At 53.7% G+C, this 27,648-nt stretch overlaps 1 protein-coding gene across 5 annotated transcripts in view; it reads left to right on the forward strand.

Annotated features, from left to right (window-relative positions):
* Positions 1 to 2,843: 2,843 nt before the first annotated feature.
* The window catches only part of RFX1 (regulatory factor X1), a 32,504-nt gene continuing 7,699 nt past the window's right edge, over positions 2,844 to 27,648 (forward strand). The window contains exons 1-10 of one of the 5 annotated variants that reach the window (XM_037145795.2): positions 2,844 to 3,059; positions 11,530 to 11,893; positions 18,704 to 18,813; positions 19,031 to 19,114; positions 19,754 to 19,861; positions 20,794 to 20,910; positions 21,985 to 22,080; positions 22,453 to 22,836; positions 23,605 to 23,699; positions 26,482 to 26,857. In XM_037145795.2, coding sequence (XP_037001690.2) covers positions 11,575 to 11,893; positions 18,704 to 18,813; positions 19,031 to 19,114; positions 19,754 to 19,861; positions 20,794 to 20,910; positions 21,985 to 22,080; positions 22,453 to 22,836; positions 23,605 to 23,699; positions 26,482 to 26,857 — 1,689 coding nt within the window. In that variant the 5' untranslated portion in view covers positions 2,844 to 3,059; positions 11,530 to 11,574. The remainder of the gene's footprint in view (positions 3,060 to 11,529; positions 11,894 to 18,703; positions 18,814 to 19,030; positions 19,115 to 19,753; positions 19,862 to 20,793; positions 20,911 to 21,984; positions 22,081 to 22,452; positions 22,837 to 23,604; positions 23,700 to 26,481; positions 26,858 to 27,648) is intronic. The other 4 variants (XM_037145797.2, XM_037145796.2, XM_037145800.2 and 1 more) reach the window with 4 other exon arrangements.

Consider the following 27,648-nt stretch of genomic DNA (forward strand, 5'->3'; position numbering starts at 1 on the left):
TATATTAAATAGCTGTGGCCTTGCTCTGAGCCAGGGGGATGGAAGTGACTTCCACCCAAGACTAACTAGGAGGCAACTCCCCCTGGTTACAGCACCTGCATGAGAACTTGGAGTTGATTGGCCCCTTGCCATGGGGCCCATGCCTGCCCAGACTTACTATGGCAGCTCAGTAAACTTGGAATATACAGGAATGCTGGCAGGTGTAGCCAATTGTGGGAGGAGCTGGAAATGGGACTGCAAAGGAGGACTGCGTGGGGATTAAAAACTCAGACACGGCAGCCATTGGAGGAATACCACAAAGCTTAGCCAGAGTGGGGACACCCCCAGCCATGTAAGAGAAGGGAGAGAGCCATGCAATTTTGGCAGAGTGAGGACCCCCCTCTTGGCCAAGTGAAGGGTAGTACCACGTGGGTTTGCCAGAGTGGGGACCCCTGCAGCCAGGTGAAGAAAAGAGCCAGGTGCTTTTGGCAGAGTGCAGACCCCGCAGCTTTGGTAGAAGAGGACCATGTGGCTTCAGGGTGCTCCCTTTGGCTGCGTGGCCTGGGAAGCAGGAAAGACTTTGCCTGGAAAAAGGGTGAAAGAACTCTTTGCCAGTAGGCCATGAGAAGGTACCACATGGCTTTGGAGTAATCAGAGATCGTGCCTGGACGGCAACATAGCCAACGGTGCCTGGAACACAAACATATGCTTCTTTTCCAGAGTTATGGTACCCCGAATTAGGGCAGTGGGAGAAGGAAGTGCTGTGGGCGTCTGTGGGTATCCAAAAGGACTTTGATATTTTAATGGGGACATTGGGTCACTACTTCAAGTCTACATAGCTTTAAATAAACATTTCCTTTCCTTTTCACAAATCTCTGGCATTGAGAGACGTCTTTCCTCTGGCGGTGGACAGATGAGCCCAGTAGGTGGTCAGGACAGTATTAGAATACTGTCCTTGGGAAGGGCCCCTGTTGTTCTGTAACAGTTTTTGCCATCCTTGGGCGGGCCAAATATTGCCCCCCCCCCGTGGACCTCTGTTCTGTAACACCACTGCTGCAACCCCCCAGGTTTTTATAGTCAGAGGTTTTTGAAGCTATATTTCCCCATGCTGGAACATGGGGTTGTGGGGTCTGTCCCAATCCTCAGTTGTTTCTCCCAGTTTACCCGCACACAAATGTGGGACAGCCCAGTCTGCACGCCACATCTCACTCTCCTGGTCCTCTGCTCTGGCTGCCTGTCTTTGCACCTCCTACCAGTCTGAATGATTGTTTCTTCTTTAACTCCTTGGTTGTTGGACTTCCATACAGTACAATTTTCTGGCAGTTCTGGTTATTTTTTGTTTTTAAATTTGTCATCCTTCTTTTTGTTGTGCTAGGAGGTAAAGTGTATATACCTATGCCTCCATCTTGGCCAGAAGTCATGTATACATGTATTTAAAAGCAAAAGAAAAGAACTGATCCTGCACCTGCATGATTCACCTCACCTTAACCCCATTGCTGTCTCTACTTAAAATTGTGGTACTTTTCCCTGGCAGGTGTGGCTCCGTGGATTGAGTAAGGGCTTGAGAACCAAAAGGTTGGCAGTTCGATTCCCAGTCAGGGCACATGCCTGGGTTGCAGGCCAGGTCCCCAGGAAGGGGCACAGGAGAGGCAACCACACACTGACGTTTCTCTCCCTCTCTTTCTCCTTCCCTTTCCCTCTAAAAATAAATAAATAAAATCTTTAAAATTAAAATTGTATTTTGTTCATCATGCATTTTTCCACTAATTTTGATTTTTAATATTTTATTACAATATAATTATCTTGATGCTTCACTGTTATGTAAGATGGGTTCACCCTTCTCTTTTCTTCTCTTCCCCAGGGGAAACTGAGCCATGGAAAACCTGAGACGGGGTAGCAGTACAAACCCTGCTAAGCAGCCAGAGTTCCCCTGGGGGTGGTTAAGTGTGGGGGCTGACCTTTGCTTATCACCCGCAGAGAAACAGCTAATTAAGTCCCCCGCCGCTGGGAGACCTTTCCCAGGATGCCTGTGCTGCATGTGGGGCAGAGATAGTGGCAGTTGTTACGTCCACGGTGACCTTTCTGGGATTGACTGGCAAGGAGGAGGGAGAGGACAGGGTGGCCATGCATCGGGCCGTCCTGGGAGGAGGTGCCTAGCGTGCAGTTGTGCAGGGTGGGGTGGGGGATGGGGGTGGGAACTGGGCTTGAACCCCATCTCAACTCTCCACGTGTCTCACCATCTTACAGGGCTATGGGGGGGGAGGGAAATGGCACCTGTGATGTTATCGAACCCTCAATCCAGCCTATGCCCGCTGTCGTCACAGACGAGCAGCGTTGCATCACCGCATTCCTCCCGTGACGTTAGTGCGGGAGGCCAAGAACTAGCCCACCGGGGAAAGGAGAAGTCGGAAGCTATGTTTTCTCTCTCGCCCTAACATTTGGTAAGGCGCTTATAGTACACAGCAGCGGACTACCACTCCCAGCTAGACTTGCACGCTGCTCCCCAGCCTCCAGTTAGAGAGCAGGGCAGACGCTGGGGGTAGATTGACATCCCTTTAGACGAACCAGAGAGCGAGTTGTACAGCCGCAAACCAATCCCGATCTCACAGCACCACCCCTTTATTCTTAGCTCGTTGCTTCTTTTTGGGAGTGACGGGCTTCGCTGCCTTTGAGGATTCAATTTCCTTTGATGGACATTTCTACTGATAAATCAGAGCGCCGAGAAGTCGAGCGGGTGTTGAAAAGCGTGCCTTGGGACCAATAGCTTAGCGGCAGGGCCCAGCATCATCCAATCACTTCTTCCAACATCGCCAATCATCCAGGACCCTGCCCAGGCCGTGACGTAAGTAGGGTGGGTAGCAACAGTTGCCCCGGTGAGGGAAACGGAGGCGCCATAGCCACGGTAGTCGTGGCGACCAAGCAACCCGGCAACGCGAGTCAACAACAACAACCACCCGGCCGACCCCCACCTTCACCCCCGGCCCGGCCTGGGGACCCCCAGCACGTTCTGTCCCCCTCCCAACATCGCCTGTGAGACCTCTGGAAAGCCCTTCTGCGGACAGAAGTGGGGAGAAGCCGAGGTAACTGGAGCGGGCCGGGGCGGCAGGCCCGGTCGGGGAGGGAGGCAGGGCCCGAGCAGCGGGTGTTGTTGTAATCATAGTCCCCGGGGAAGGGGCGGACGGTCAAAATGGCGGCGACTGTCGGGGCCGTGGGGGAGGGGGCCAGGGCCCGGCTAGGGTGACACCACCCGCCCTATGCCCCGCGGCCCGGCCCCCGCGAGGGGCGGGTGCTCACTGGCCAGCAGAGAGTGGAGGTCTGCGGGCCGGGGCGGGGGGCTTTTATATGGCGGGAGGGGTGGAGGGGCGGGTCTGGGGAGGTTGGGCCAATAGGAGCTAGGGAGGGGTGAGGCGGGGCTAGGCCCTAAGGTGTGGGCGGGCCGTCCTGTATACTGTGAAACCGGGTGGGGCAGCTGCCTCCCGGGCCTTACCATACTCTGTAGTGATGAGAGGCGACCTGTACCTTCTCTTTGAAACAACCCCCAGTCTTCCTCAGGACTCAGTGCCTGCACACTTGAGTCCTCAGTTTTTCATCCTGTAAAATGGGGAGAACCATTGCCGGCTTCCCTTTTCTGCATTTCAGGGATTTGCTAATTTCTTTCAGGACTTTCTAGGGCTAATCTTTGAACTTTTACCCCATCTACTGTTTCTGAATGTTTGATAGATTAACTGTTACCTAGTTTTGATTTCAACCCTGCAGTACTCTCCAAAATCTGCCTTCTCTCTTGAGAGGAGGCGAAGAGAGACAGAATTTCAGTGAGAAGCTGTGGCCTAGCATGGAAGATTTGATTTGCAAAAATAGAAGCTGGTGGCAGGGAGAAGTGATCTTGAATGACTGAGAGGAACAGAAACTTGATTTCTTCTCTGGAGGCCTCTGTCTTGGACTAGGTGTAGTCCCTGGGCAGAGGACTTGTCACTGGAGATGGGACCATTCCTAGCCGTTCTTCCCATTCAGGTCTCCCTTTCTGGGAGTGGGGAGCAAATGGCGCTTAGGAAGTTTCTTTGATTTATTAAGCTGCTTCTCTTGGCCTGATACTTGTTTTTTTTGTCCATGAAGTTGTTGTCAACTGGGTCACATGTTACTGAGGAGGTACCAGCCTCCAGAGCCACGTGCACAGGAGGGAAAGGTTCACTGAGGTCAGAGGGAAGGGGAAGTCGTGTTCCACCTTTGTCAGAGCAGAATCTGAGTGACTGCTCTGCTAGACAAGATCTGCCAGGTTGGGGAACATTTTTTTTTAATAGCCGCCCAGGCCAAGTTCTCTTTCTCTAGTTTCCATCTTGCTTTGGAGCTTGGCATCAGCAGAGCCAAGTGGCTGTGCAACTGCCACTTTTAAAATCAATCAAACGTCAAGGAGAGCCCTGGCTGGTGGGGCTCAGTGAACTGAGCACAGGTTTGAGAACCTAGAGGTCCCTGTTTTGATTCTAGGTCAGGGAACATGCCTGGGTTGCCAGCCAAGTCCCCAGTTAGGGGCTTGGGAGAGCAGCCGATCAGTGTTTCTCTCACACATCTGTATATGTCTCCCTCTCTTCTCCCTCCCATCCCCCCCTTTCTAAAATAAATAAGTAAATACTGTTCCTGCCTTTGGGGGAAAAAAGCATGAAAAAAAGATATTATTAAAAAAACTTTAAGGAGAGGAATTGAGTTTCAGGCTTTTCCAAAGCTTTCCTCCAAGAATTTAAAATAAAGCTGGGGGCCGGGGTGTGGTCTCACTTCTACAGGTAATTTCCTTAGGACAGGCCTTCTTTGAGAGGTGGCGCAGGACCCCTTGAAAGTTAGGAAAATTAGAGATAAATTTTCAATTTATCTTGAAATAACTAAGTTGCCAGAAAGAGCATCACCTGTTAGAAAAGCAAATTTGGTAGCAGAAAAAGATAATTTTGATTATCTAGTCTCACTGACTACCCCCACACCCCTTAATTTTCACATTCAAAAGGCTCGAGCCCAGAGGGTCATTTTGCTAGTGTAGGTGTCACGGTGGGCACAGGTAACCAGGTTCTTGGTGATTTGGACAAAGAATTGAACCTAACATACAAAGTTTATAGCAGAAAGAGAAAGCAGATTTATTAAGCAATAGTACACTCCACAGAACATGGGAGCGGGCCAACTCTGAGCAGAGATTGACCTCAGGGGCTGGAGGGTTTCTGTCTTATGAGGAGGATATTTCCTGGCTAGTTTTGGTGGGCTTTTATTGAGCATGTACAAATAGTTGTATTACTTTAAAGCAACTGCACATGTGTCTCCCATGATTATCCTTGATTGGCCACTGGAGAAGAGGGTCGTACAATGTTAATTTATTATAATACTTTTATAATGAAGCAGGGGTCTTGTAGTGTCTTCTGTGAAGTTGTATTCATTATTCACCACAATTCAGCACTTTTCCTGAAAGCAGGAACAACCAGTCTTAGAACAGGGTCTCTGTCCTGTGTGGATGTCCTTTATCTTAGCCTTGGGGCACCTGTGGAGTTTCCTCCTCCTTGACTATCTCCTGCCTCAAAGGGACACTGCTTTGTTTTGCTTGTCCTTGAAACAATCAACTACTTTCTAGCTTTATGCTCCTGGGCAAGTTACTTCTCTGGGCCTCAGTTTCCTTCAGTGTGAGTTTGGGAGCAGTGATCATTAGTAATGATTTTAATCTCGTGTTACTGTGCGCTGGATCCCATAAGAGAATACACAAGTTGAGCATCAAATTTGTAGTAATTGCTCAAACTATATTAGCTGCTACTGTTGTTAAAATGATTGTTGCTTTCTGCTCAGCCCTTGGAATTACACCATTTGCATTTATTTTTATCATTTTGAATGGGGTGAGAACCTAGTGGCTTGAAAGATTCACTCTCTTGTTGGGTTGTGGGGCTGGTGACAGGGATCCCAGGAACTGGATGCCTGGATTCCAGTGTCTAGTGGGAAAGTGTCACTCTCCTAAGGTCCTCCTCTGGCTTTAGGAGAGTAGCTAGAAAGAAAAATTGTCCCTGGACTCCAGACCCCCACTCAACCCTAAGCCTTCCAAGAGGCAGCTGGGTGAACTACGGGTGTGGGTATCATGGAAAAGGTATCTCTGGAGCTGAGGTCCTTGCCCTCCCTTTCCCATATACTCCCTTGCATCTTGGGGTTGAGGACAGAAGATGAGCCAGGAGATACTCCAGGGACATGGTCTGCAAAAAGTAACCCAAAATGCATAATCTTCCTGGCCTGCGAGGCTCATTCTGGACCAGGATGCATCACCAGCCCTGTAGCACAAGTCCGTTGCAGGCAGGGAACAATAACTTTTCACAAAGTCTCACCAATCAGTGGACTCTAACCTACTTTTTAAAAAAAATGCACTTTATTTTGTTTTATTATTTTTAATCCTTATCTGAGGTTATATTTACTGATTTGAGAGAAAGAGGAGGTGATGAGGGGTGGGGGGCGGGGGACATCAGTGTGAGTGAAAAGCATCCATCGGTTGCCTTCCGTGCTCACCTGCCCAGGGACTGAACCCACAATCTAGGTATGTATCCTCGCTGGGGTTGGATGGAATCTGCAACCTTTTAGTGTACTGGATGATGCTCTAGCCTCTGAGCCATCCGGCCAGAGCTCTAACCAGCATTTGACACTCACTATCAGTGTGTTCCTAGCCCATGAACACTCACTTGACAGTAAAAAGTTGAATCCCAGCTGTGTTCTAGGAGCTGGAATTGGAGTGATGGATAAGGCTGGCTAGGTATCAGCCCTTGGGAAGCTTCCTGTCTGGTCATGGAGGGGTAGAGGAACCATGAGTAAGGAAATAAACAAACGAGGAAAAACAGGGCCAGGAAGAAAATAAAATAGGAGTATGTGCTACGGAGTGCTGAGGGAAGGAGTACTTGAAACTCGAGAAGGTGACAAATGAGCTGAGACCTGAATGGTAAGAAGGAGTCAGTGGTGGAGGGTGGAGATAAGGAGAGCACGCCTGCAGAGCTGGGGGTGTCAGACTCATTTTCACTGGGGGCCACATCAGCCTCGTGGTTGCCTTCAAAGGGCCAAATGTAATGTCAGCTTCTTAACAGTTAAGGAGTAAGTTACATTTATACAGTCCTAAAATTATTTCAGCCCTTTGAAGGCAACTGCGAGGCTGATGTGGCCCCCAGTGAAAATGAGTTTGACACCCCTGCTATAAAGGGAAGAGCTGGTGCAAAAGTCTTGTGGCTGGAGGAGGCCTGGAGTGTCTTAGGAATGAGACCTGGCCAGAACATCCAGAGTGAGAAAGGCAGGGGTTGGAGTGCCAGATCCCACAGGGCCCTGAAGGTCATGGGAAGGGCCCTGGATTTTATTTACTCTCTGTGATGAGAAGCACTGGAGTCTTTTAAATAGTGTTTGTGTTTTCAAAGGATCTCAATAGACTATAGAAGTAAGAGAGGAGCCGGGAGCTGGTGACAGAGCTGTGGCAGAGGTCCAGGAAGAGTTGACGGTAACTCAGACTTGCACAGTGTTGATAAAGATGGAGAAAAGTGCCCAGCCTCAGAATCTATTTTGGAGGAATTGCTGACAAGTCTTAGGAACTAATGGGGTGTGTAGGATGAAGGAAATACACATCATTATGAGTTCCCTATGCCCTGTAAGTTCCTTACTGAAGCTATTCTTCAGATGAGGAAGATGAGTCTTCTTTCCCTTTCCTCAGAAGGGCCTCATCTAAGATGTAAACCATTTTGCTATAGGATCTGGTGTCCAAAACAGGCCACAAACTATGGCCACCACCTGTTTTTGTGTGGCCTGTGAGCTAAGAATGATTTTTACATTATTAAAGGGGTGGGGGGGATATCAAAAGAAGCATGTTTTGTGATAACGGATGATATGTCATGATGTAAAAATTATATGAAATTCAATCTCAGTGTCTAGAAGTAAAATTTGAGTGGCACAGAGCCATACTTACTTGTATATGTATCATCTGTGGTTGCTTTCACAATGCAGTAGCAGAGCTGAGTCATTACAACAGAGACTGTCTGCCCTCAAAGCCAAAAACATTGACAGAGTTGCCCTTTATAGAAGTTTGCTGGTCCCTGATCTACAGTAATTGATTCAGTCTCCAAAAACATAGCCAGTGGTTTTGAAGACAGGTGTAGCCATTGGTGCTTTTCTTGGCAGTTTCATTGCCAAGGAACAGATTTGCTTAGTGATTCCTTTGTTTCATATGCTCTGCTCCATCCAGAAAGGTTTTCATGTTCAAAGAGATGAGGAGAATGCCTCATGCCGTATAGAGATTTGCGACTTATTCCTCTGTAGGGAACACCCTAAAGAACTCTGCTGAACCTAGTCATCCACAAATGGGAAAAGAAAAAAAAAAAAGAAGAGTTCCCTGGTCAAATTATTATGGGAGGAGACTAACTGTGGCAGTGCTGAGAAGGCTTCCAATAGAGAAGTTGGCTTAACTGTTTTATCTGTTCCCCAACCGCTTTGAGCTCAGCCTTTCAACCCTCATTGTTGCCTCCTGCCCCTGTGTGGAAGGGATGAGGCCTGCAGACTTTGAATCTTGAGGAAGAGAAAGCATCGAGAGAATGTGGAAGTTTTGAAGCCCTTTTTTGGTGGGAGGGCCCGCAAGGGGCCAGCTCTCCCAGGGCTGAGAAAGCCCAGGCCCGGGTTTCTCAGAAAGTGTCCCCAGAACCACCTGCTCGAGAATCAGCCAGGGGTGGGGTAGCTCAAAGAGCAAACTCCAGGGCCATGCCAGATTGGGTAGTAGGGACTGGGAATCTGAATTTAGCTCCAAGTGATGCTGATGACACCAGAATTGCATTCTTTCTCAATGCCTCCTTCCAAGTGCTTAAGGACCATGCTTACCTCCTTTCCCCTTCATACCCACCCAGCACAGATACTTGTGGAATGAGTAACAGTAATAATAGCAACTTCTACTTTTCTGTGGTCATTGGGTACCGGGCTGATTTCATTGGATTTTTACAATAGCCCTATGAATTGGCTGTTCTCATCATGCCCAGGTGACAGATGGGGAAACTGAGGCCAGTTATGTGTTCATGAAGTAAGAGATAGGCCAGGGTTCATATGGAGGTGGATCCGACACCAGGCAGATGGGTGATGCTTGGCTACAACTACCTGAGTACTTACGCTGGGCCAGAGTTTGGACCTGATGGTGGAAGGAGTCCCCAGGAGGTGGCCCCTATAAGGCTGGCAGGAAGGAGTTTAGGGAGGGCAGAGGCTGGAGGGAGATGTCTTCACCTTGTGTGTGACAGACAGCTCAGGTGGGCAAGCTCCCTCTGCTGCCTGAGTTACCAGCAAGGAAGCACTGAGGTGGGCCATCCATCCACAGTGCCCGGTGGACAGCTCCCCATCTGCCTCTGCCCCTCTGTCCCTAATGACCTGGCTTGGTCTGTAGGAGAGCCCTAGGAGAGCCCCAGGGCTCTCCAGATCTGCCCAGGCCAGCCAGCCAACCAGCAGAGCCCTATGGCCCCTCCCTAGCCTATCCCAAGCCCAGGGAGCGGGCACACCCAAGTATAAACCAAAGCCTCTTTTCCTTTGTACTCCACAGCCCAGACATATGATCTGGCAGCTCTGTCCTTTTTCCTGGAGCTTTGTTAAAGGGCCCTGGGCGACAATATGAACCAGAGCCATTTCCTAAGTGCTTATCTTATGCTGGGCACTTGGTCAGGCTTGCCTGCATGACCAGGCTGAATTTAGGAACCATCCTTCCATTTCACAGATGGGGCAGTGGAGGCCCAGGGAGGGGAGGCTCTTTTCCAAGTCACACAACTAGGAGATAGCCAAGTTCAAGTCCTGCATCAGCTCCATCCAGGACTTGTTTCTTACCCGTCTTACCCCTGCTGACTTGAACATCTCTTGGGTCCCAGGAAGGGAGATGCAGGGGAACCACTGTGTTGCCCAGCATCCCTCAGGCCGCTCAGGTGGGCTTCCCGCCCACCATTTCTGCTGCTTTAATGGGGATCCAAGGCAGGTATCCAACCTCTGGGGGCAAGGGTTGAAGGGTAGGGTGGGGGGCAAAGGGGAATCTCTCAGATCTCCTCACCTGAAAATTTACTGGTTGTGAAAAATAAATGAGCCTGGCTCCCTGAGTGTGGCTGGAGGCTAAGAGCACATCTGGGGGTCAGAGAGACCTGAGTTCAAATCCTTCCATCCCTTGTTGCTGTGCACCCTTCAGCAGCTTACCCTGGAGCCTAGCTTCGCTCATCTGTAAAGTGGGCATGGTGGCTCCTCCCTCACCAGGCTGCTGTGAGGAGACAGTCATAGCAAAATGCGCCTGGGCTTCTCCTCAAGGAGCAGCTGTTGTTTTTCTCCTCCTTCCCCTTGAAAATCCCACATTTATTTATTTATTTATTTATTTATTTATTTATTTAAATTGTTCAAGTACAGTTTTCTGTCTTTTACTCCCATCCCAGCCCACGCCCTGAAAATCCCACTCTTAAGTTGGATCCCAGGCAGGGCTCTCAACCTCGAATAACTCCAGGGGACAAGGCAGGGCCTTGGAGGTGTGGGGCGGGAGCTGTACCTCTGTACCAATCAAGCATTTGTCCACTGCTCTTAGATGCTCAGAAACTGGGGATGAGGTGCATTAGTGGTGGTTGGGGGATGGGTAGAAACTATCTGCCCGTCCCCTGCTGGGGCCTGCCAAGAGAGACACCTTGCCTAGCCTAGCACCTGGGAGAGGGGCCATGACCGGGTAGCATCCAAAAAGGCTGCCTCTATCTGGTCAGATGGGCCTCGGAGGCAACAGCAGCTGCTGGGCCTGCCCTGTGGCCCCAGAAGGGCACTCTCTCCACGACAGGCTCACATCTGGTGTGTTCACCTATAACCGCCCACAGGGAAAGGCCTGAATGCTTCTGTGGCCATAAGCATTCAGGGGTGTTTTTTGGATTCAGACACCTTCTTGGTGTCTGGCATCCCACTGGAAACAATACTTAGCCAAGAAACCAAGCCCAGATTGTGGGCATATAGGGAGGTAGCGTGGGCTGGCCGGCCGACAGTTTTTCCCAAGATTTCTTTCTAGCATTAGCTCAGAGCACCCAGGATTCCAACTCAGCCTTGCATTTCCCTGCTCTGTGGCCTCAGGCAATCTCCTTAACCTCTCTGGGCCTCAGTTCTTCATATGGCAGACTGAACCCAAACCCAGATGTGATTGTTGCAAAGAAATAATGTAAAGTACAGGGCTCAGCCTGTAGCAGCCTTCAGGAGAACTGTACCATTTGTCATTGGGTGAGGTCTGACTGAGTCCCCCGAGACCCCCCAGCACTGGGGTCCCTCAGGCACCAGGGGCTGGGACAGAAGAAGGCAGAAGTCCTGGACAGGGTTAAGTGGAAGAAGCGCAGACCAGCTTTGGTCCATACCCAGTGCCCCCGTAGTGACGGGTTGATTATAGTTGGCCACCAGCCTCATAATTTAATTAAGTTAGTGATGAAACCAAATGTGTGTCTAGGGAGCTAGGAGCTGCCCATGGCTTCCTCTGCCTGTGAATTAATTTTTGTTTTTCCTTCTTTTGTTTTTTTCTTTTCCTCTTTCTCCCTCCCCTTCTTCCCAAAGAAGAAAAAAAAAGCCTTATTTATTATCACTTTCCCCACTGTTGGCATGGCAACACAGGCATACGTTACTGAGCTCCAGGCAGCCCCGCAACCTTCCCAGCCACCACAGGCTCCACCACAGGCCCAGCCCCAGCCACCGCCACCTCCGTCAGCAGCACCCCAGCCCCCCCAACCACCTGCCAGTGCCACCACCCCTCAGCCCCAGTATGTTACTGAGCTGCAGAGCCCCCAGACCCAGGCGCAGCCACCGGGCAGCCAGAAGCAGTATGTGACGGAGCTCCCGGCTGCCCCTGCGCCCTCGCAGCCAACCGGCACTCCTGCCCCGTCCTCAGTGTCGCAACAGTACATCGTGGTCACCGTCTCTGGTAAGTGGACATGGGTTCGGGGCCAGGGTACACTTTGAACTTCAAGAGGAGCTTTTGGTAGCATTCCGGCAGTGAGAGCTGTCACTTAACTCTGCCTATTACCAGGCCGGCAGATGTCAAACTCTCTAGGATTCCCAGGTGATACTTGGAGGGCATCTCTAGGGAAGGAGTCGTCAGACCAGATAGGGAGGCCCCTGTGTCCCCGACTCCTCCCCACCAGGGCATCTCTTAGAACTGTTTTTGTCTATCCCCAAGTAAGGTGTCACTTGAAGAAAGGATTGGGCAGTAGATTTAAAGTTTATAAACATCTGCTGGAGAGAAAGGGAGTATACCTGCTGCACTGAGAGTACAGTCCTGGATTCACTGCCAGACCCCCCTGCCTCAGTTTCCTCATCCAGAAAGGGACCCAAATGGTTTCACGTGCTTAGGGAATGTGTGTGAGGTGTTCATGGAGGCACTTCGGGGAGCTTGGCTGGGGGGCCTGAAGGTGTCACCTCCCCTCCCCTCCTGCTTCATTTTTGGCAGGACTTGGGCATGTGGAGCTTTTGGCTGGACAAGTTGAAGAACATATGGTCAAGGATTTGTTTCTCACTGTGGCCACCCCTTACAGCCATGGAACAAATCACCAGGACCCTTGGGTCATGGCACCTGTGGTTCCTGCCTAGAGCATCTACCCATGTCCCAGTTGCTCTCAGGACAGGGACGGGCTGGGCAGAGGGAACTCTGAGCAGAGGAGTCGGGGCAGGCCGTCGCTCCTCTGAGGGAGAGCATACAACGCAGACCAGGACTAGGCGTTCTTAGTGGTCTCCAGTGCGCTCTAAGGAAGCAGGGGGATGTGGTAAAATCTCCAGCTGAGGGTGGCGTGGACCCTTCTGAGCGAAAAAGGAAGTGGGGTTCCAATGCATCTCTGGAGGCTGTGGAAGGAACAGGTCAAGACTGAGTTTAGGACCATAAATGATAGTCAAATATGTGGCAATTAATATGGCCTTGTGGAACTAGGACGTGCAACCAGGGCCCTGGGCAGCATCCTAGAGACTCTTGGCAGTGTTGGGCCCCCAGAGAGGGCCAGGGGGTGGGGGCACCCAGGAGCTCAGAGCAGTGATGCTCCACCACACAGACAGTGTGGAGGCGTGGTGCATGAGAGCCATGCTGAGCACACTGGGTTGAGGCTAGGCTGCAGACATGACCAGGGTTCCTGGGTCACAGGGTTCTCAGCGCTGCCCAGTGATCCTGCTGCATCTTCTCACTAGCGCACCCCCCACCATCCCAGAAACCCATTTTCTCCTCCCCCCTCACCTCCGCCACCTCCATCTCACACTGCATTTTTGATCCCTGACCCTGCTGCTTACCTCACTGGGAGCAAGGTATCATCATGTGATAAGGACCCCATCTCCCCACCCCTAGACAACCTCCCAGCTTCCAGGGCTCATCTACACTCATCAGCTCTGCCTCTTTGAGGCTGCCCCCTCCTGGACTTGCTCCTGCCATCCTGGCCTTGTCGCTCATACCCTATCTTGTATTCTTTCCCGCTACCCACAAAGATGAAACAGCTCCCATTTTAACCAGGAACTCCCACCAAGGCTCTGCACCCCACCCCAGCTGCCACTAGTCTTCTCTTCCCTTTAAATCAGACTTCCTAAAAGGATTTGTCCTCTCTTCCTTTCCCCAGGCTCTCTCCTCAGCCACCCACGCCTCAGCCACCCACACCTTTCTTTCCCAGCGGCCCAGCTGGGGTCACCCTCCTCCCAGAGATGCCCTCCTGCTCTGGTCTCCACCTGCCTTCCTGCATCCCCTTCTCTATTCCCTTTGCTATTTCCTCCTCGTCTTTCTGGCCTCCTCAGCAATGACTTCATCAGGCTTGGTGCCTCCTCTTCACTCCAGTGACTCATCCTTCCTGATGGCCTTGTCCGATGTCTTTGCTTTCAGTGCCACCTCTATGTTGACAATATTCACATTGAGGGTTGCAGCCCTGAGCCCTAGGATTCTGCATCCAGCCTCCTGTGACCATCCACTCAGTGGAACAGGCCTTTCCAGCCACCATGGCTGAATGGAACTCTGTATTTCTTTCAATTCAGATTTGCCTTCTTTGGAGGCTTCCCCATCCTCATAAGTACCACCCCCAGGCCTGGGTCAGCCTTAATTCATGTCTTACCTATTCTAGAGTAAGTGAGGCCTCTTAGTTCCACTTCCTAAGTCCAGCCATCTCTCCCACCTCCATGGCGCCCACCCTTGTCCAGCCTCCATTCTTCCTCTTCACAGTCCTCCCCTACAGCAGCTAGAGGGATCCTGTTGACAACTGTTGTAGGTTCCTTCACATCCCAGCTCAACCCAGCTGGTTCCAAGTCAGGTGGCCCTGGGGCACTGTCTGAGAAACCCTGGCCTGGCCAATCTAGGCCTGACATTTGCTTCCCTGGGGCCCCTCCCACAGGAAAGGGCTTTAAATGCTTCACACTTGCTGTGCCCCTGCTGATGAACACCCAACCTCTTGACTCTGGCCTGTGAGTCCTGCTGGCTGCCCTGCCCGGCCCCACTGCACCGTCAAGCCCTTGCTCCAGCCTCACTGGCCTTCCTCCCGCTCTACAGACATGCCAGGCTTGGTCCAGCCTCTGAGTCTTTGCCCTCTTGTTGGGGCCCTCTGCCTGGAGCACTCCCATCCTAGACCTTCTGGAGTTTTATCCCTTGTGTTTTTCCAGTCTCTGCTCTGATGCCACCTCCCTGATGCCCACACCATCTCATCCCTACTTTCATTCCTTGTTTCCTTACTTTATTTTTCTTCTTAATACTCATCACCACTTGAAGTTACGATGATGATGACATCCACCTGCATTATCTGTGAGGGTGGGGCTCTTCTACTGAGTCTTGGTGGAATAACCAGTGAACCCCCACGTGAATGCTGGCCTGACCCAGTGCAGCATTACCAACAACTATCAGCCCCTTGGCCACCAGGGGCAGGTGGGAGTGCTTGCCTGTCATAGCTGGAGGGCTTTGCTCATCTCCAGGATATTGACTGGCCCTGGACCTCCTGGATTCTGGCTTTAGCTGCCTTCTGGTCCAGGGTCTCTAAGGCAAAGGTCTGGAATGGGTGAACAGATGCAGGCCCCAGGACTTGCCAAATCCCAGCCCCCTTCCTCTCTTCCCCTTCACTCCTCCTAGCTCCTTCTAGCACTCCCCCAGGAAGGTCCCATGCTAAGGGGTCAAGGTTATGCATGGTCTTCAGGATCCAGCAGGATTCTCACTAGCGCGGGGCCTGAGGAGGTGGCCATCATCCTTCCACTCCAGTCCTCCCACCATGCTGCTTCAGGTGCTCTGGGCCATTGGCATGACTCTTGGGATCCCTTCTTTGGCATTGGCTTAATCATCTTTTACAATGGTCCTGGGAGGTTTCTTTTTCCTGCTGCTCCTTGCTCTGGCAGGAGTGAACCTGTCCCCAGAAGGGTGACTGACTGGGTCGTGCTCCCCAGATCTGTCCTGAGGAAGGAGAGGTTGCCTGGCACCCTGCAACTGCACTTGCTGCTCCATCGACTCCTTCCCCAACCCCTTGCAGTGATTTCCTAGGGTTCTTCCATGACTGTCTCCCAGGTTAGTGTCTCTTTGTGTCTAGGGGTGGCTTTTAAAGGCCTTGTGAGCTAGTCCTGGGGGGGGGGGATGTAAGTGACACCAGCAAATGCAGCAAAGTGCCTGGGGCTCCTCCAGGACCAGAAGCAATCTGAGCTGACCAGGGACCCAGGGAGGGGGCAGGGAGGAGCCTGGACCAGACGTGGAGGCCAGGCTGGCAGCCGGCCGAGGCAACAACAGAAGGCAGGCCATCCAGCTCTGTCCTCCAGGGCTCTGCCCTAAGGTGACTTTGGAGGTGATGGAAAGGCAGCTCAAGTTTCCCTGCTCAAAAACAATCCTCTAGATCCATGAATCCCATCTTCAGAGGCCACCAGACTCATGGCCAGAAACTCGAGGTGGAAGGAGGGCTTTGTGGTTCTTGGTGGTATCCCCAGGACAGTGAAACCAAGCCCGCCTGCTGGGGATGGGGCTAGGCTGAAGGAGGAACCGTGTCTAGCCTCTCTTCCCTGCTTCTCTCTCACTTGGGGTCCTTGGGAGTCCAAAAGACTTGTGCCCAGAAGAGGGACATGGTGGTGGGGGTATATGGTTTCCCCACAGATAGGGAAACTGAGGTCAGGACAGACAAGGAACCCAGGGGGTAGCAGAGGCCCAAAGACCACAGCCCCCCCAGCCCGTGGAGCTCCTCACTGCAATCATACCTGAGAACAAAGGACTAGGAGGGAGAGATCCAGACTGCCCCATCTACTATCTGTAGGGAATGGGCCTCCCTCAGCCTCCCCCAAGTAGCTCATGGCATTTGAGATGCGAGTAGGTCTTGAAGGGGAAGTGCAGGGCCCAGGGAGGACAATACAGTCATCAGATTAAGGGACAGGAAATCAGGGGCCACTTCCTGAGTAGAGCCTTGAAGCAGCGGGGCCCTGATCTGTGCACATGCCTAGAATGGAGATGGCAGACAGATGCAGACATTGTCAGACTCTGTGTTCCCCACTCCCACACACACATCTTGGGCAAGACACAGGAAGCCCCTCTTCCAAGGAGTAGACTTTAGGACCTTACCTGCTCATCTTCCTACGGCCCAGCCTGCCTTACTGTCCTGGCAGGCTTAGGGGTCTCAGCCTTGGGGGCCACTCCAGAGGCAGGAGATTGGCAAGACTGCTTCCCAGGCTTCCCTGTCCCGGGCAGATGTCTGATCTGAGCATCCCATTCATGGATCAGCCTGGGTGTTTTCATCAGAGCCCTGGCCTAGGAGGCATCTGGAGCCAGCACCCCTACTCCCTGCCCACCCGGCGCCAGGCCAAACCTGCCACAGGCTTCCTTGGTTGTGCACCATCCCTTGGGCTGGGGCTGGCTCCCTGTGCCCCACAGATACCAAGGTGCGCCAGGCTTGTCAAGTGACTCAGGGTTTTCTCAGGTTTCTTCCAGAGGGCTGTCTCAGTGAGGGCCTCCTCCCTCATGGCTCAGGGAAGCCTAAGTGGATGCAAGGGAAGGTTCTAGCAAAACAGGAATCCATACCTTCTGGAACTGGCTGCAGAGGCAGCTGGCTGAGCAGGCCTGGGGTTGTCATAATGCCTGCCCCACATGTGGCCAGTGGGAGACTTCTCCCAATACCTCCTTTCATATTTGGCCATTACTTACTTCCCACCACCTAACACACACACACATTCATTGCTCTGCCCCAGACTTGGCCCCTGAGGTTCTTGCCTCCACCCGGGACAGCCCTTCTGCCCTGGCCAGGCCCTTCTGGTGTTCCCACATAGCTGAGGCCCATCTCCTTGCTTTGGATGCTGAACCTCACCCTGGGACACTTTGAATCGTGTTTTTCCCTTAGGCCCCTGTACCCACATGCTTGAGTCTGTACACAACTACCCTTGAGGCCTCAGCCTGGGTATGACCTGTAACTCTGGGTGCCGTGCACAGTGTGAGGTTCACATGGGTCTGTGTCCTTCCGTGCCTGCCTGTTCCCAGCTGGGTGACCTTGGGCACGTTATTTCCTTTCTTCCTGTCTCTGTATCCTTATCTGAAATCAAGGGTGACAAAAGTTCTTTCCATCTCCAGCTGCCCAGGAGGACCCTAGTGAAGCTCCTGGGGCACCAGAAGCACTATGGTTAATCCTAGCCCTCCTTGCTCATCACCCCCTAATCTTGCCAGGAGACCCAGGAAGTGGGGCTGGGAACCTGGCTCCTTGTGGTAAGAGGGAGGGAGCAGTCACATGTGTGCCCCCAACCACCCCCCACCCCCAGCCTCTGGAACTGCCAAGAGCAAATCAGAGCACACAAGGGTGAAGGATGAATGGCTTCCTAGCTGGGGTGAGGGTCTCCCAGCCAGCACCTCTCAGGAACACTTACCCTCCAAACCCTTGCCCCCCAGTTCACATTAATCACTTAGTGATATGTGCATGAGACTACCTATGCCCACCCAATAGCATCTCTGGGTACCAGCTTCCCTCCTGACTCCCCAGTGCAGCCCCAGCCCCTAGAAGGCCTTGTTTGGCCACGCCTTCTGGGAGGGGTGTGTTTATTCCAAGAGGGCAGCTGGAAGCTTTGCATCCACTGGGGGGATTAGCTCTCCAAGGTTGCAGGTATAAACCTGCTCGCATGCCCTGCTGTTCCCGAAAAGGTGGGCCAGGAGCAAGGAGCACAGGGCAGGCTTCCTTGGACACAGGAAGGGGGGACAGACGGCGAGGTGGGCACCATGTTCTATGATTGCCTCTTCTCGACTGTCCTTCAGCGTGAGTACCAGCCTTTCCCCACTCCACTGAGGACAGAAAGGCTGGGACAGTGGAGAGGGAGGGGGCACTTGGCCACTGCCATCAAGGCCTTCTGGGTCCAGTCCTCTAACCAGCTGCATTTCCTAGGAAACCAGGGGTCATGTCAGGGAAGGTGATCCACTGCCTTGGTCCTTCTAGGGCTACCGAGGTGGGAGGCCAGTCACTGTCTGTCTGCGAATCCTGTCTGTTGGGAAAAGTGGGTCCAGCCCTCTGGGCCTCTACAGCATCATGGCTCCCTAGTCACCCCTTCTGGTTTGGCTTTGAGATGCGGAGTGCAGGGGTGGAGTGGGGCTGCTTCTGGATGTTAAGGGTCCTCCTGGCTCCCAACCCACCCCAGTGGGCATGGGCAGGCCTAGCCAGGGGGCAGGCATGACTCCTGCAGACGCCTGGCCCCATCGGGGGTCTGCTTCAGACCGAATCATCCCATCCAGATGGGCTCAAGCTCAGTGGGGCAGAGGCAGAGCTGACCCTGTGACTCCTCCTCCCAGAAGGTGCCATGCGAGCCAGCGAGACTGTGTCGGAGGCCAGCCCTGGCTCCACAGCCAGCCAGACTGGAGTCCCCACTCAGGTGGTTCAGCAGGTGCAAGGCACCCAGCAGGTAGGACTCACCCCTCCCCTGGGAGGATGGGGAGGGCATGTGAGTCGGGGAGGTATGGGCTGTGGCCGAGGATATCTATCCTTCCCTTATCCGCTGCTGGAGCCATTTGCATACTTGTCCTTATCAAGATGTTCCCTTCAGCTGCCCCTCCACCCACCTAGGCTGGGCCTCCTGGGGAAGTCAGTATGGTTCAGGGCCTTCTCTCTTGCCCCCACAGCGGCTGCTGGTCCAGACAAGTGTGCAGGCCAAGCCAGGCCACATGTCACCCCTCCAGCTCACCAGTATCCCTGTGCCCCAGCAGGTAAGTCTGCCACTCCTGGCCCTGGCCCTCACAGCCTCCCCAGGGTGCAGAACCAACCCTTCAGGGATCTTCCCTCACCAGCATCCAGGACCTGGGCCTATCTAGAGGCTACTCCACCCACTGCCTCCAGCAGGTGAGACTGTCAATCAGGACTCACCAGGGACGGGCGGGCCACATGAGTCACTTTAACAGAACTAAGGATTGGCAGTAAGGAAGTTGGTTTGCCTATCCCGTCTGGTGTCCCTAAGCAGAGAACCCAAGGCCAATTAGCTACCGACAGCCTGTAGCCAGCACAGGGACTACAAGGGCTAGGTGCGCTACAGGCAATGTGCAGGCCTCAGCACAAACCTGGACAGCCCTGTCAGGTTCAAGGGTGAGGCTCCTTGGACACAAACCCTGGTTCTGCTGCTTACAGGCTCCAGGACCTCAGGCAAGCACATTTGCTGTACTGAGCCTCACTGTCAACCTCTGTGAAGTGGGGATAAGGACTATGCTGCGTCAGGGCTGTCTGGGCAATTCCATGAGCTAAGTGTGCAGCGCTTGGATGTTGCCTGGCCCAGTACCGATGCTCATTAATGCTTGTTAAAACCGGATAGCCTAACATCAGTGAACTGTGATCCTTCTCCCTCATGGCTCCAGGCTCTCCCCACACAGCGGCTGGTAGTGCAGAACACAGCACCTGGTGTCAAGGCAGGCCAGGTCTCCCTGACGGTGCATGGCAGCCAGCAGGTGCACTCACCCCCTGAGGTAGGTGGTGGCTGTCTGCTCTCCTCCCCACACTGCTCTCCTGAGGTTGCCCATGAATCCCCATAGTATACTCAGTGCTCCCTGCCTACCAGCTTCTCACCATCCTCCAGCCGATACCCTCTTTGACTCTTGGCAGGGTGGCTTGGATGCTTGATTCCTGGTCTTGCCGCCTTCAGGAGAAGGGGGTGGCTTCCCCCACAACCCTGGGTTGAGATGGGCCTCTCAGCTCCAGTTCAGGAGCACATCCCATGAGGCCCTAGAGCCTCTTCTTCAAAGCACAGGGTGAAATCTGGGACCCGAAATACCTTTAAGAGTGTTGCAGGCAGTCAGGAAGGCAGTGGATATCCACATTAGAAGCTTGGGCCAGACCCTCCAGCTCAGTTATTTACTCCTGAGAGACTCCGGGCAGGCCCTCAGAGCCTTCTGGGCCCAGAATTTTCTACATATAAAATATCTAATGATACCATCAAGGCCCAGAGCTCACAGGGTTCTCTGTAGCTGGCTTGCCTGAGGGCAGTGCCCAGTGCTACCACTCAGCTGTGTGGCTCTGGGGCATGTCCATTGCAGTCCATGCCTCAGCACATCTGGAAATTAGGTATTCCCTTACCTCAGGGCTATGGCCCTCCAGTTATGGAGGCAGCAGATGGCCCCTGAGCTGAGGCTGGAGTCCGGCTGTCCTCACTGGGAATATGGGTCTGCTCACCAGCACCTCTGGGCTGAACTCCCAGCCTTGCCCAGTGGTGACTGAGGCCTGTGGCCGAGACTAGGCATTTGGGTGCACAGAATGTTACTGGTTACCAGCTCAGGTGGTTGGTACATGCCCTCACTGGCTGCCACCTTCCCCAACAACTCTTGGGGACAGCCCTCCTGAGAAGGGTTTTTGTCAGGGCCCAGGTGCCCCAAGCAACATTTCATGTCTTCTTTCCTTGTAGCGGTCGCCAGTGCAGGCCAACAGCTCCTCCAGCAAGACGGCTGGGGCCCCCACCGGCACGGTGCCACAGCAGCTGCAGGTCCATGGAGTCCAGCAGAGTGTCCCTGTCACCCAAGAGGTGCCAGGCCAAGGCGGGTGGCAGCGGGGGCAAGGGGTCCTGGCCAGGTGGCCTCTGTAGCCAGCCTCCTAGTGCTTTGAGAGCTGGACAGATGGGGGTCCTACGACATGGACCTTTGGCAAGCACTTCTGCCCCTCTCCAGCCCAGCATCCTCATCTGAATATTGGCTTCTGCCCTGGGGCCTGGGGTCAGTGGTTGGAGCTGCTGCGAGGATGAGAGGTGGTCCTGTGGGAGGCACCTAATACTGAGCATGCACTGAGAACAGCTTTGAGACAACAACTTTGGCTTCTCTGGGCTCATTTGCCTGGAGGAGACCCAAGGCCAAGTTCTGGCCCACCCTTAGGGACGCAGGGAGAGGTCCTAGCCTCCAAATCATTCCTAGCATTCTGGAGGAGGTGGTGTTCTGAGCCACCAGCTGTGGCAGCCAGAGAAGTTTAGGTGAAAGGCAAGGGTCATCTGCCATCTGGTTGCTACCAGTGAAACTGTTGCATTCCGAACCCCTCAGAAAACCAGATAAAAGCCATAGATCCTCTCCACAAAGGAAAGCAGAACCACACCCTAAAGAATTCACGAATTTTGTCTGGCAGCACAGCCTCTCTGAACCCCCAGACCTGGGTTTGAGTCCGTGCCCCACCACTTAGCAACACTCCACCCCCGACCTCTGTCCCTCACTGTGCCCTGAAGGAGATACCTGGGTCCCCACTACAGCACGGAAGTGAGGACAGTGGGAGTCCTGGACATGGGAGTGTGGAACATGCCTGCAGGGAGTGGAGGTGGAGAGCAGGGACTCCCTCAGTCAGTCCCCAGTTCAGCTCTCACCCTGTCACCTCCTCAGCCTTGCCTTGAGGGCCTGAGTCCCACACCTTTAACTGAGTGCCCAGAGTCAATGTGGTAATGAACCTGGAAGGCACTTGGTGTGGGGTTGACCGAAAAGCTGGAGGAGATGGCATCTTTCTTACCAGGCAGCTCCCAGGCTTACTTGAGTGCACATGGGCAAGGGCTGAGTGCTTAGGGATGGGTTTGCCACCGTTGTTGCCCCGATTACCATAGTGTGTCTCCCTTTTCCTTCACCAGAGGTCTGTGGTCCAGGCCACTCCACAGGCACCCAAAGCCAGCCCAGTGCAGCCACTCACAGTGCAGGGGCTCCAGCCAGTCCATGTGGCTCAAGAGGTAAGTATCTCCCCCACCTACCTCTGGGCAAACCGGGACTGGGCCCGGGCTGGCCTGGGGAGGGGTGCAGGCCCCTCAGGCCGCGGGGAGGGAATAGAGCCACCCCTGGAGTCCTCAAGGGCCCAGGTCCATACTGGGCTTCACTTCTGGCTGTGGGCTTCCCCTTCCCTGGCACCTGGCATTTCAGGGCCCAGATTTTGCTAAGCGAGAGATCTAGAGTCTCATCTCCTGAGACTCGAAGCAGGGATCTTATGGTCCTGCTTCTGGTAGGGTTGCTGCATAAGCTCAGCGGCCAGGTGGGCAGTGGAGGCCTGGAGCCCTGCCCCCCGTGGCAGCCCCGGTTACCCCACAGTGTCTCTGTTTGTCCTCCAGAGCTCAGGCAGTCAGTTTCCCGCTAGGAAGGCAGAGCAGCGAGAGCCCCGGCCCACGCCGCCACCGGAGCCGCCGCCCCGGCCGCCCACGCCTGGGCCCGGGCAGGGCCTGCTGGCCCTGGAGCCACCGTCGCTCCAGCCCGTGTACAGCGGCGAGTTCCCGCAGCTAGGCAGCCCCGAGCTGCTGCTGCCCCATTACGAGCTGGGCGCCGAGCAGTGGGTGGAGCTGGTGGGCGTGCTGCCCCCACACCTGCTCCTGCCGCAACAGAAAGTGGTCCTCGAGCCACTGCCGGGGCTCCCGAGCCGAGCCAGCCCCGACCAGAGAGTCAGGATCCAGAGAGTCCCCCAGGTGCTAGTGTTCGGCACAGCAGCCACGGCCCTCAAAGTAGGTGGCCGACGCACTGGACGGGACAAAGGGCGGGCGGGGGCGGGATCTGCCGGCCCGGCCCACGCCCTGCCCCTTAGGCCCTGGACACCCCAACTCTGCCCGGCCAGCGTGGGGACCCTCCTTTGACCGCCCCCCCCTCCCCGCCCCAAAGTGGGTTCCTGGTCCTAGATTCCACCCCTACAGACTGGTGGGGGAAGGGGTGGGGAATACAAGCCCCGCCCCCAAATCGTTGTGTGTAGTTCCAGGTTCTGTCCCACAAACTAGGCCCCTCCCCGAGACCCTGGTCCCGCCCCTAAATCCTGTGCAAGATTTCCAGATCTCACTCCTGTAGATGGGGTTCAGTCCAGGACGCAGACTCCACTCCTGAGGCCCTGTCCATAGTTCCAGGCCCTGGCTCTAGCAACAGCCTTGTTCCAGTGCTTGGCTCTGCCCCTGGGGTCCAACTTTCACATCCACAGTGGAACCCTGTCTGGGCTTCCTTCTGTCTGCCCCACCTCAGACCCCACCACCCTTGCTATCCTTAGCCCAAGCAGAGAGTTCGGGCTTCTTTCTGACACAGCTCTGCCTGATTCCCAGCCCTGACAGAGACCACAGCCCCTGGCCTCTGATCCCTGGCCCGGTTCACTGTGTGTTCAGATTGCCCAAAAGTGCAGCCTTCCAGCCTGGGAGCCAGGTGTTGGGAGAGGCTGGGCTGCATCCTCTAGAGGCAAAGGCAGAGGAGCTGGCCCACCTCTGACACTCTGCTTGCGCTTCATCCCTCAACAGGTGCAGCAGCTCCAGCAGGTGCCTGTTCCACATGTATACTCCAGCCAAGTGCAGTATGTGGAGGGCGGAGATGCCAGTTACACAGCCAGTGCCATGTGAGTTGGGAAGGCTGGGGGAGGAGCTAGGAGTAGGGTCACAGATCTGCCCAGGGGCCCCCCCCCAAGACCAGAGGGCCCAGTCCTAGCCCCCAGCTAGCCTTCAAGACCTCAGGTGACAGGTGGTAGGTGCTCCCCAAGGGCAGCCGGCAGCCAGTAGGCAAAGGCGAAGCAGGGAGGACCCCTGTAGGTTGGGAAGGAGATCCAGCATTGGGCTTTGGAGTCAATGGGCCTGATTTTTAGCCACCCTCCCCCCCCAAATTACATTAAAAATTGTACAAGATAAAAATTTATAAGTGACAGGGAATGTTAAAGAGTGAAAATGAAATTGCCTTCCCTCCTTACCCCCCGCCCTGCCGCTGGATGGGGTGGGGGACAGACAGGGACACCTGTTTCTTTGTTTCCTCCCAGAGATCTTCTGAGAGTAGAAACTACCCTTGCTTTGTTTAGAAATAGAAGCAGTGGGGTTCTAAGCCCTTATTTCTTCCCCCAGGTGTGTCCCCTATTTGCTCACGTGGGTCCCGGCCACCCTTTTTCAGCAGCGTGTATTATTCCACCGTGCAGGCGTAGTGTGAGTGATAGAGCCAGACTCCACCCAGTTGACACATAGGTGACTTCTCCCTGGTCCTGAGCATTAATACATGCCATATTGGGCAGATAACCAGGGCCCTGGCCCTCGTCAGGCAGATTCTAGAGATGCACTTGTTTATTCATTCAGTTACTCATTCAGCAAATAGCTGCCAGAACATTTTTTGGAGCAGGTGTTGCCCTAGCCCCAGCCGTGGCTCTTTCTTGCCCAGGATTCTCCACGTGCCACGTTCCCTCTTCCATTCCCCACAGTAATAATTCTAGGACTATAGTTATTGCTGTTGTTTCAGTTTTTAGAAGATTCATTGTTTTTTTGTGTGTGTCTGTTTTTTTTTTCTTATATCTCTGCCACCTTCCCCTGTGGGTATGACACTGGTGGTAGACTAGCTCAAGGACCATGTTCAGCTTGGTTGCTGGGTCACGATGCTGTGGCTACCCCCAGGGGCATGGCCCTAGCACCTGAGTAACAGTCCATGGAATCCAGCTATCTCATAGTTCTACTGATTTATTTCTAGTGCTGCCAGGCTTCTAGCTGTACATGTAACCAGTGCTGGCAGGGACCACAGGTGGGCATTGCAGAAAGGAGACAGGCCCGAAGGGCCACTAGAATGTTAGAATCAGAGCTGAGCCATGAGTCCAGGCCTGGGGTCCCAGGGTGGCTGCCTTTGCTCCCCTCAGTAGCATCCATCCCTTGCTATTGATTTTCTCCCTCTGTGATTACAGCATGAGTGATCCCGTGTGGTCCATCATTTCCGTCAGGTTTTTCTGATATATAAAGTTTGGGGGGCACTTTATCTTCTGTCTCTTCGTGGTAGTGGGTGGTTACTGGGTTCCCGACCCTCGGCCAGCCTTGATTCTCACCCTGGTGAAAGCCACAGACCCCTGTGCCTTCATCCCTGGCCCTGTCCAGGCTGATTTCAGTGACACACATGTTTATTCATTCAGTTAGTCATTCAGCAAATAGCTGCCAGAGCAAAATTTTTTTTTAAAGCAAGTGTTACTTGTGGGATACCACTGGGTAGGTCCTGGCTATAGTCCCTGCCACTGGAAGGGGCGGGCACCCTCTGGTACTGGCTGGGGTCACACATTCAGTGTCACTTGTGTGGTAGATGAGGGCCTGGGCACAGTGATCAAGATCTGTATCCAGGTGTCTGAGAGGCAGGGCCACCCACCTGCAGTGGACACCCCTCTCACCACTTTCCTCTCCACCAGCCCTTCCCACCAGCAGAGGCCTGCAAGGCTCCCTTCCCTGCCTCCTTCGTAAGATGGCTCCAACAGTACGTTCTGAGCCAGGCCATCCCATACTGGCCTTGCTGCCTTACTGGATTTGTAAAGTTTCTGTTATTTTTAATCACTAGTACATTGAGGAGCTCGAAAGTCAAAACTATGTTCAATAATGTCTAGTGAGGCAGCGAGAGAGGTGCCCCTTGCCCATCCCCTCTCCACCCACACAGATGGCATGTTCTGGAACTTGTTCTTTGGCAGAACCATGAGACCTTCCTCCTCTTCCTCCTCTTCCCTCCTCCTCTCGCCCCTGTGTAGGAGTCCATCACCTTTTACTTAACATCCCCTTAAAGATGAGCCCATGTTTTTATTCTCTTGCTAAGATTTGCAGCCTTGAGCTAGCATCATCTGAGGCAGGTTCTGGGATAGCTGAAGGAAAACTCTCGGGGGCAGAAAGGGTCGCTGGATCCAGAGAACTTGCATCTGTACTCAGGGTGGCCATGGAATTTAGAAGTAGGGCCCCCCTTTGTTCCCTCCTTGTTTTCCTCCGGGGCATGTACCACCTTCTGCAGTGCCCTCAATTTACCTTTGCACTAGTCTTCTCTTCTGGCTCCCAAACAGTGCCCAGTGAACAGTAAGCGCTCAATATATAAATATATAAATATATATATATTTATTTATTTATTTATTTATTTATTTATTTTGGATTGAAGAGTGTGGCCTGTTGTAAGCCACCTAGCCCTTCTGTCTTGGCTTCCTTGCATGTGAGCCGGGGACTCCCATGTTAAGGGGCTGCTTTGAGGATTCAATGAAAAATTGTCCATCAAGCACTTGGGGGATGTCTGGTCTGACACTCAGGCTGTGACTTCCTGCTTCCATCCTGGAAGCCCACCCCTGTAGGAGCCCCCTCCTTCATGCCCTCATTGCCCAGCTCTTGCCTCTGATTCCCCTCCTTCTGCTTCTTTCTCAGCCGTACCAGCACCTACCCCTACCCTGAGACGCCACTGTACACGCAGACAGCAAGCACGAGTTACTATGAGGCTGCGGGCACGGCTGCCCAGGTCAGCACACCTGCCACCTCCCAGGCGGTGGCCAGCAGTGGCTCTGTGCCCATGTACGTGTCTGGCAGCCAGGTTGTCGCCAGCCCCACCAGCAGCGGGGGCGGGACCAGCAACAGCAGCAACGGTGGCAGTGGAGGCAGCGGAGGTGGTGGTGGCAGCAGTGGTGGCGGCAGCAGCGGCAGTGGCAGCAGCAGCGGAGCAGGCACCTACGTGATCCAAGGCGGCTACATGTTGGGCAGTGCCAGTCAGTCCTACTCCCACACCACCCGTGCCTCACCAGCCACTGTAAGTACCAACCATGACCCTGGAGGAGGCAAGTGGTGGAGAGATCCCTGGCAGGAGGCAGGGGGCGGTAGTTGCAGGCCACCATCAGCAGGAACCTAGGTAGCCTGGTACTAGAGTGCTAAGATGAGGATGGCCTGGGATTAACTCCTCACTGTGTGTCCTCAGAGAAGTTATTCAGTCCCTCTGAGCCTCAGCTGATATGCATGAAGCTGTCAGAGCAGGACCCCAAGAAATGTCATCTACTCTGATTATAATCGATGACAGCAGTAGATAGCGAGGAGAGGGGGGGGCAGGCACCACTGTGAGGGGAGCTGCCCGAGCAAGGTTACTTGTTCATCTGGAAGGCATTGAGATAACCTCCCTCTGCCCAGGATGGCTGCATGCGGTCACTCTGGCAATCCTGGATCCTAACCCCAAGTGGGCCCCTCAGCAGCTCTGTTACCATGGGTGGGTCAAGGCCTGGTCCTCATGTGGTGGTCCCTGTCCTCTTAGAGCCTGGGGTCTGGAGGAAAAGGCTTCCCAACTTTTAAAAAAAATCTTCACCAGAGGATATATTTATTGATTTTTAGGGAGGGAGGAAGAGGGAGAGAGAGAGAGAAGGAAAAGCATTGATGTGAGAGAGAAACATCGATCAGTTGCCCCCCATAAGCACCCCAACTGGGGATCAAACCTGAAAGCTTTTGGTGCATGGGATGATGCTGCAACCAGCAGAGCCATCTGGCCAGGGCTGCACTTTTTAAACTACTTACTGTCCTCTGGCATTTTGGACCACATAACCAAGAGGGACACTT

Source organism: Artibeus jamaicensis, unplaced genomic scaffold (assembly GCF_021234435.1).
Source record: "Artibeus jamaicensis isolate MK-2021 breed Jamaican fruit bat unplaced genomic scaffold, CSHL_Jam_final contig_3290, whole genome shotgun sequence".
Lineage (NCBI taxonomy): Eukaryota > Metazoa > Chordata > Mammalia > Chiroptera > Phyllostomidae > Artibeus > Artibeus jamaicensis.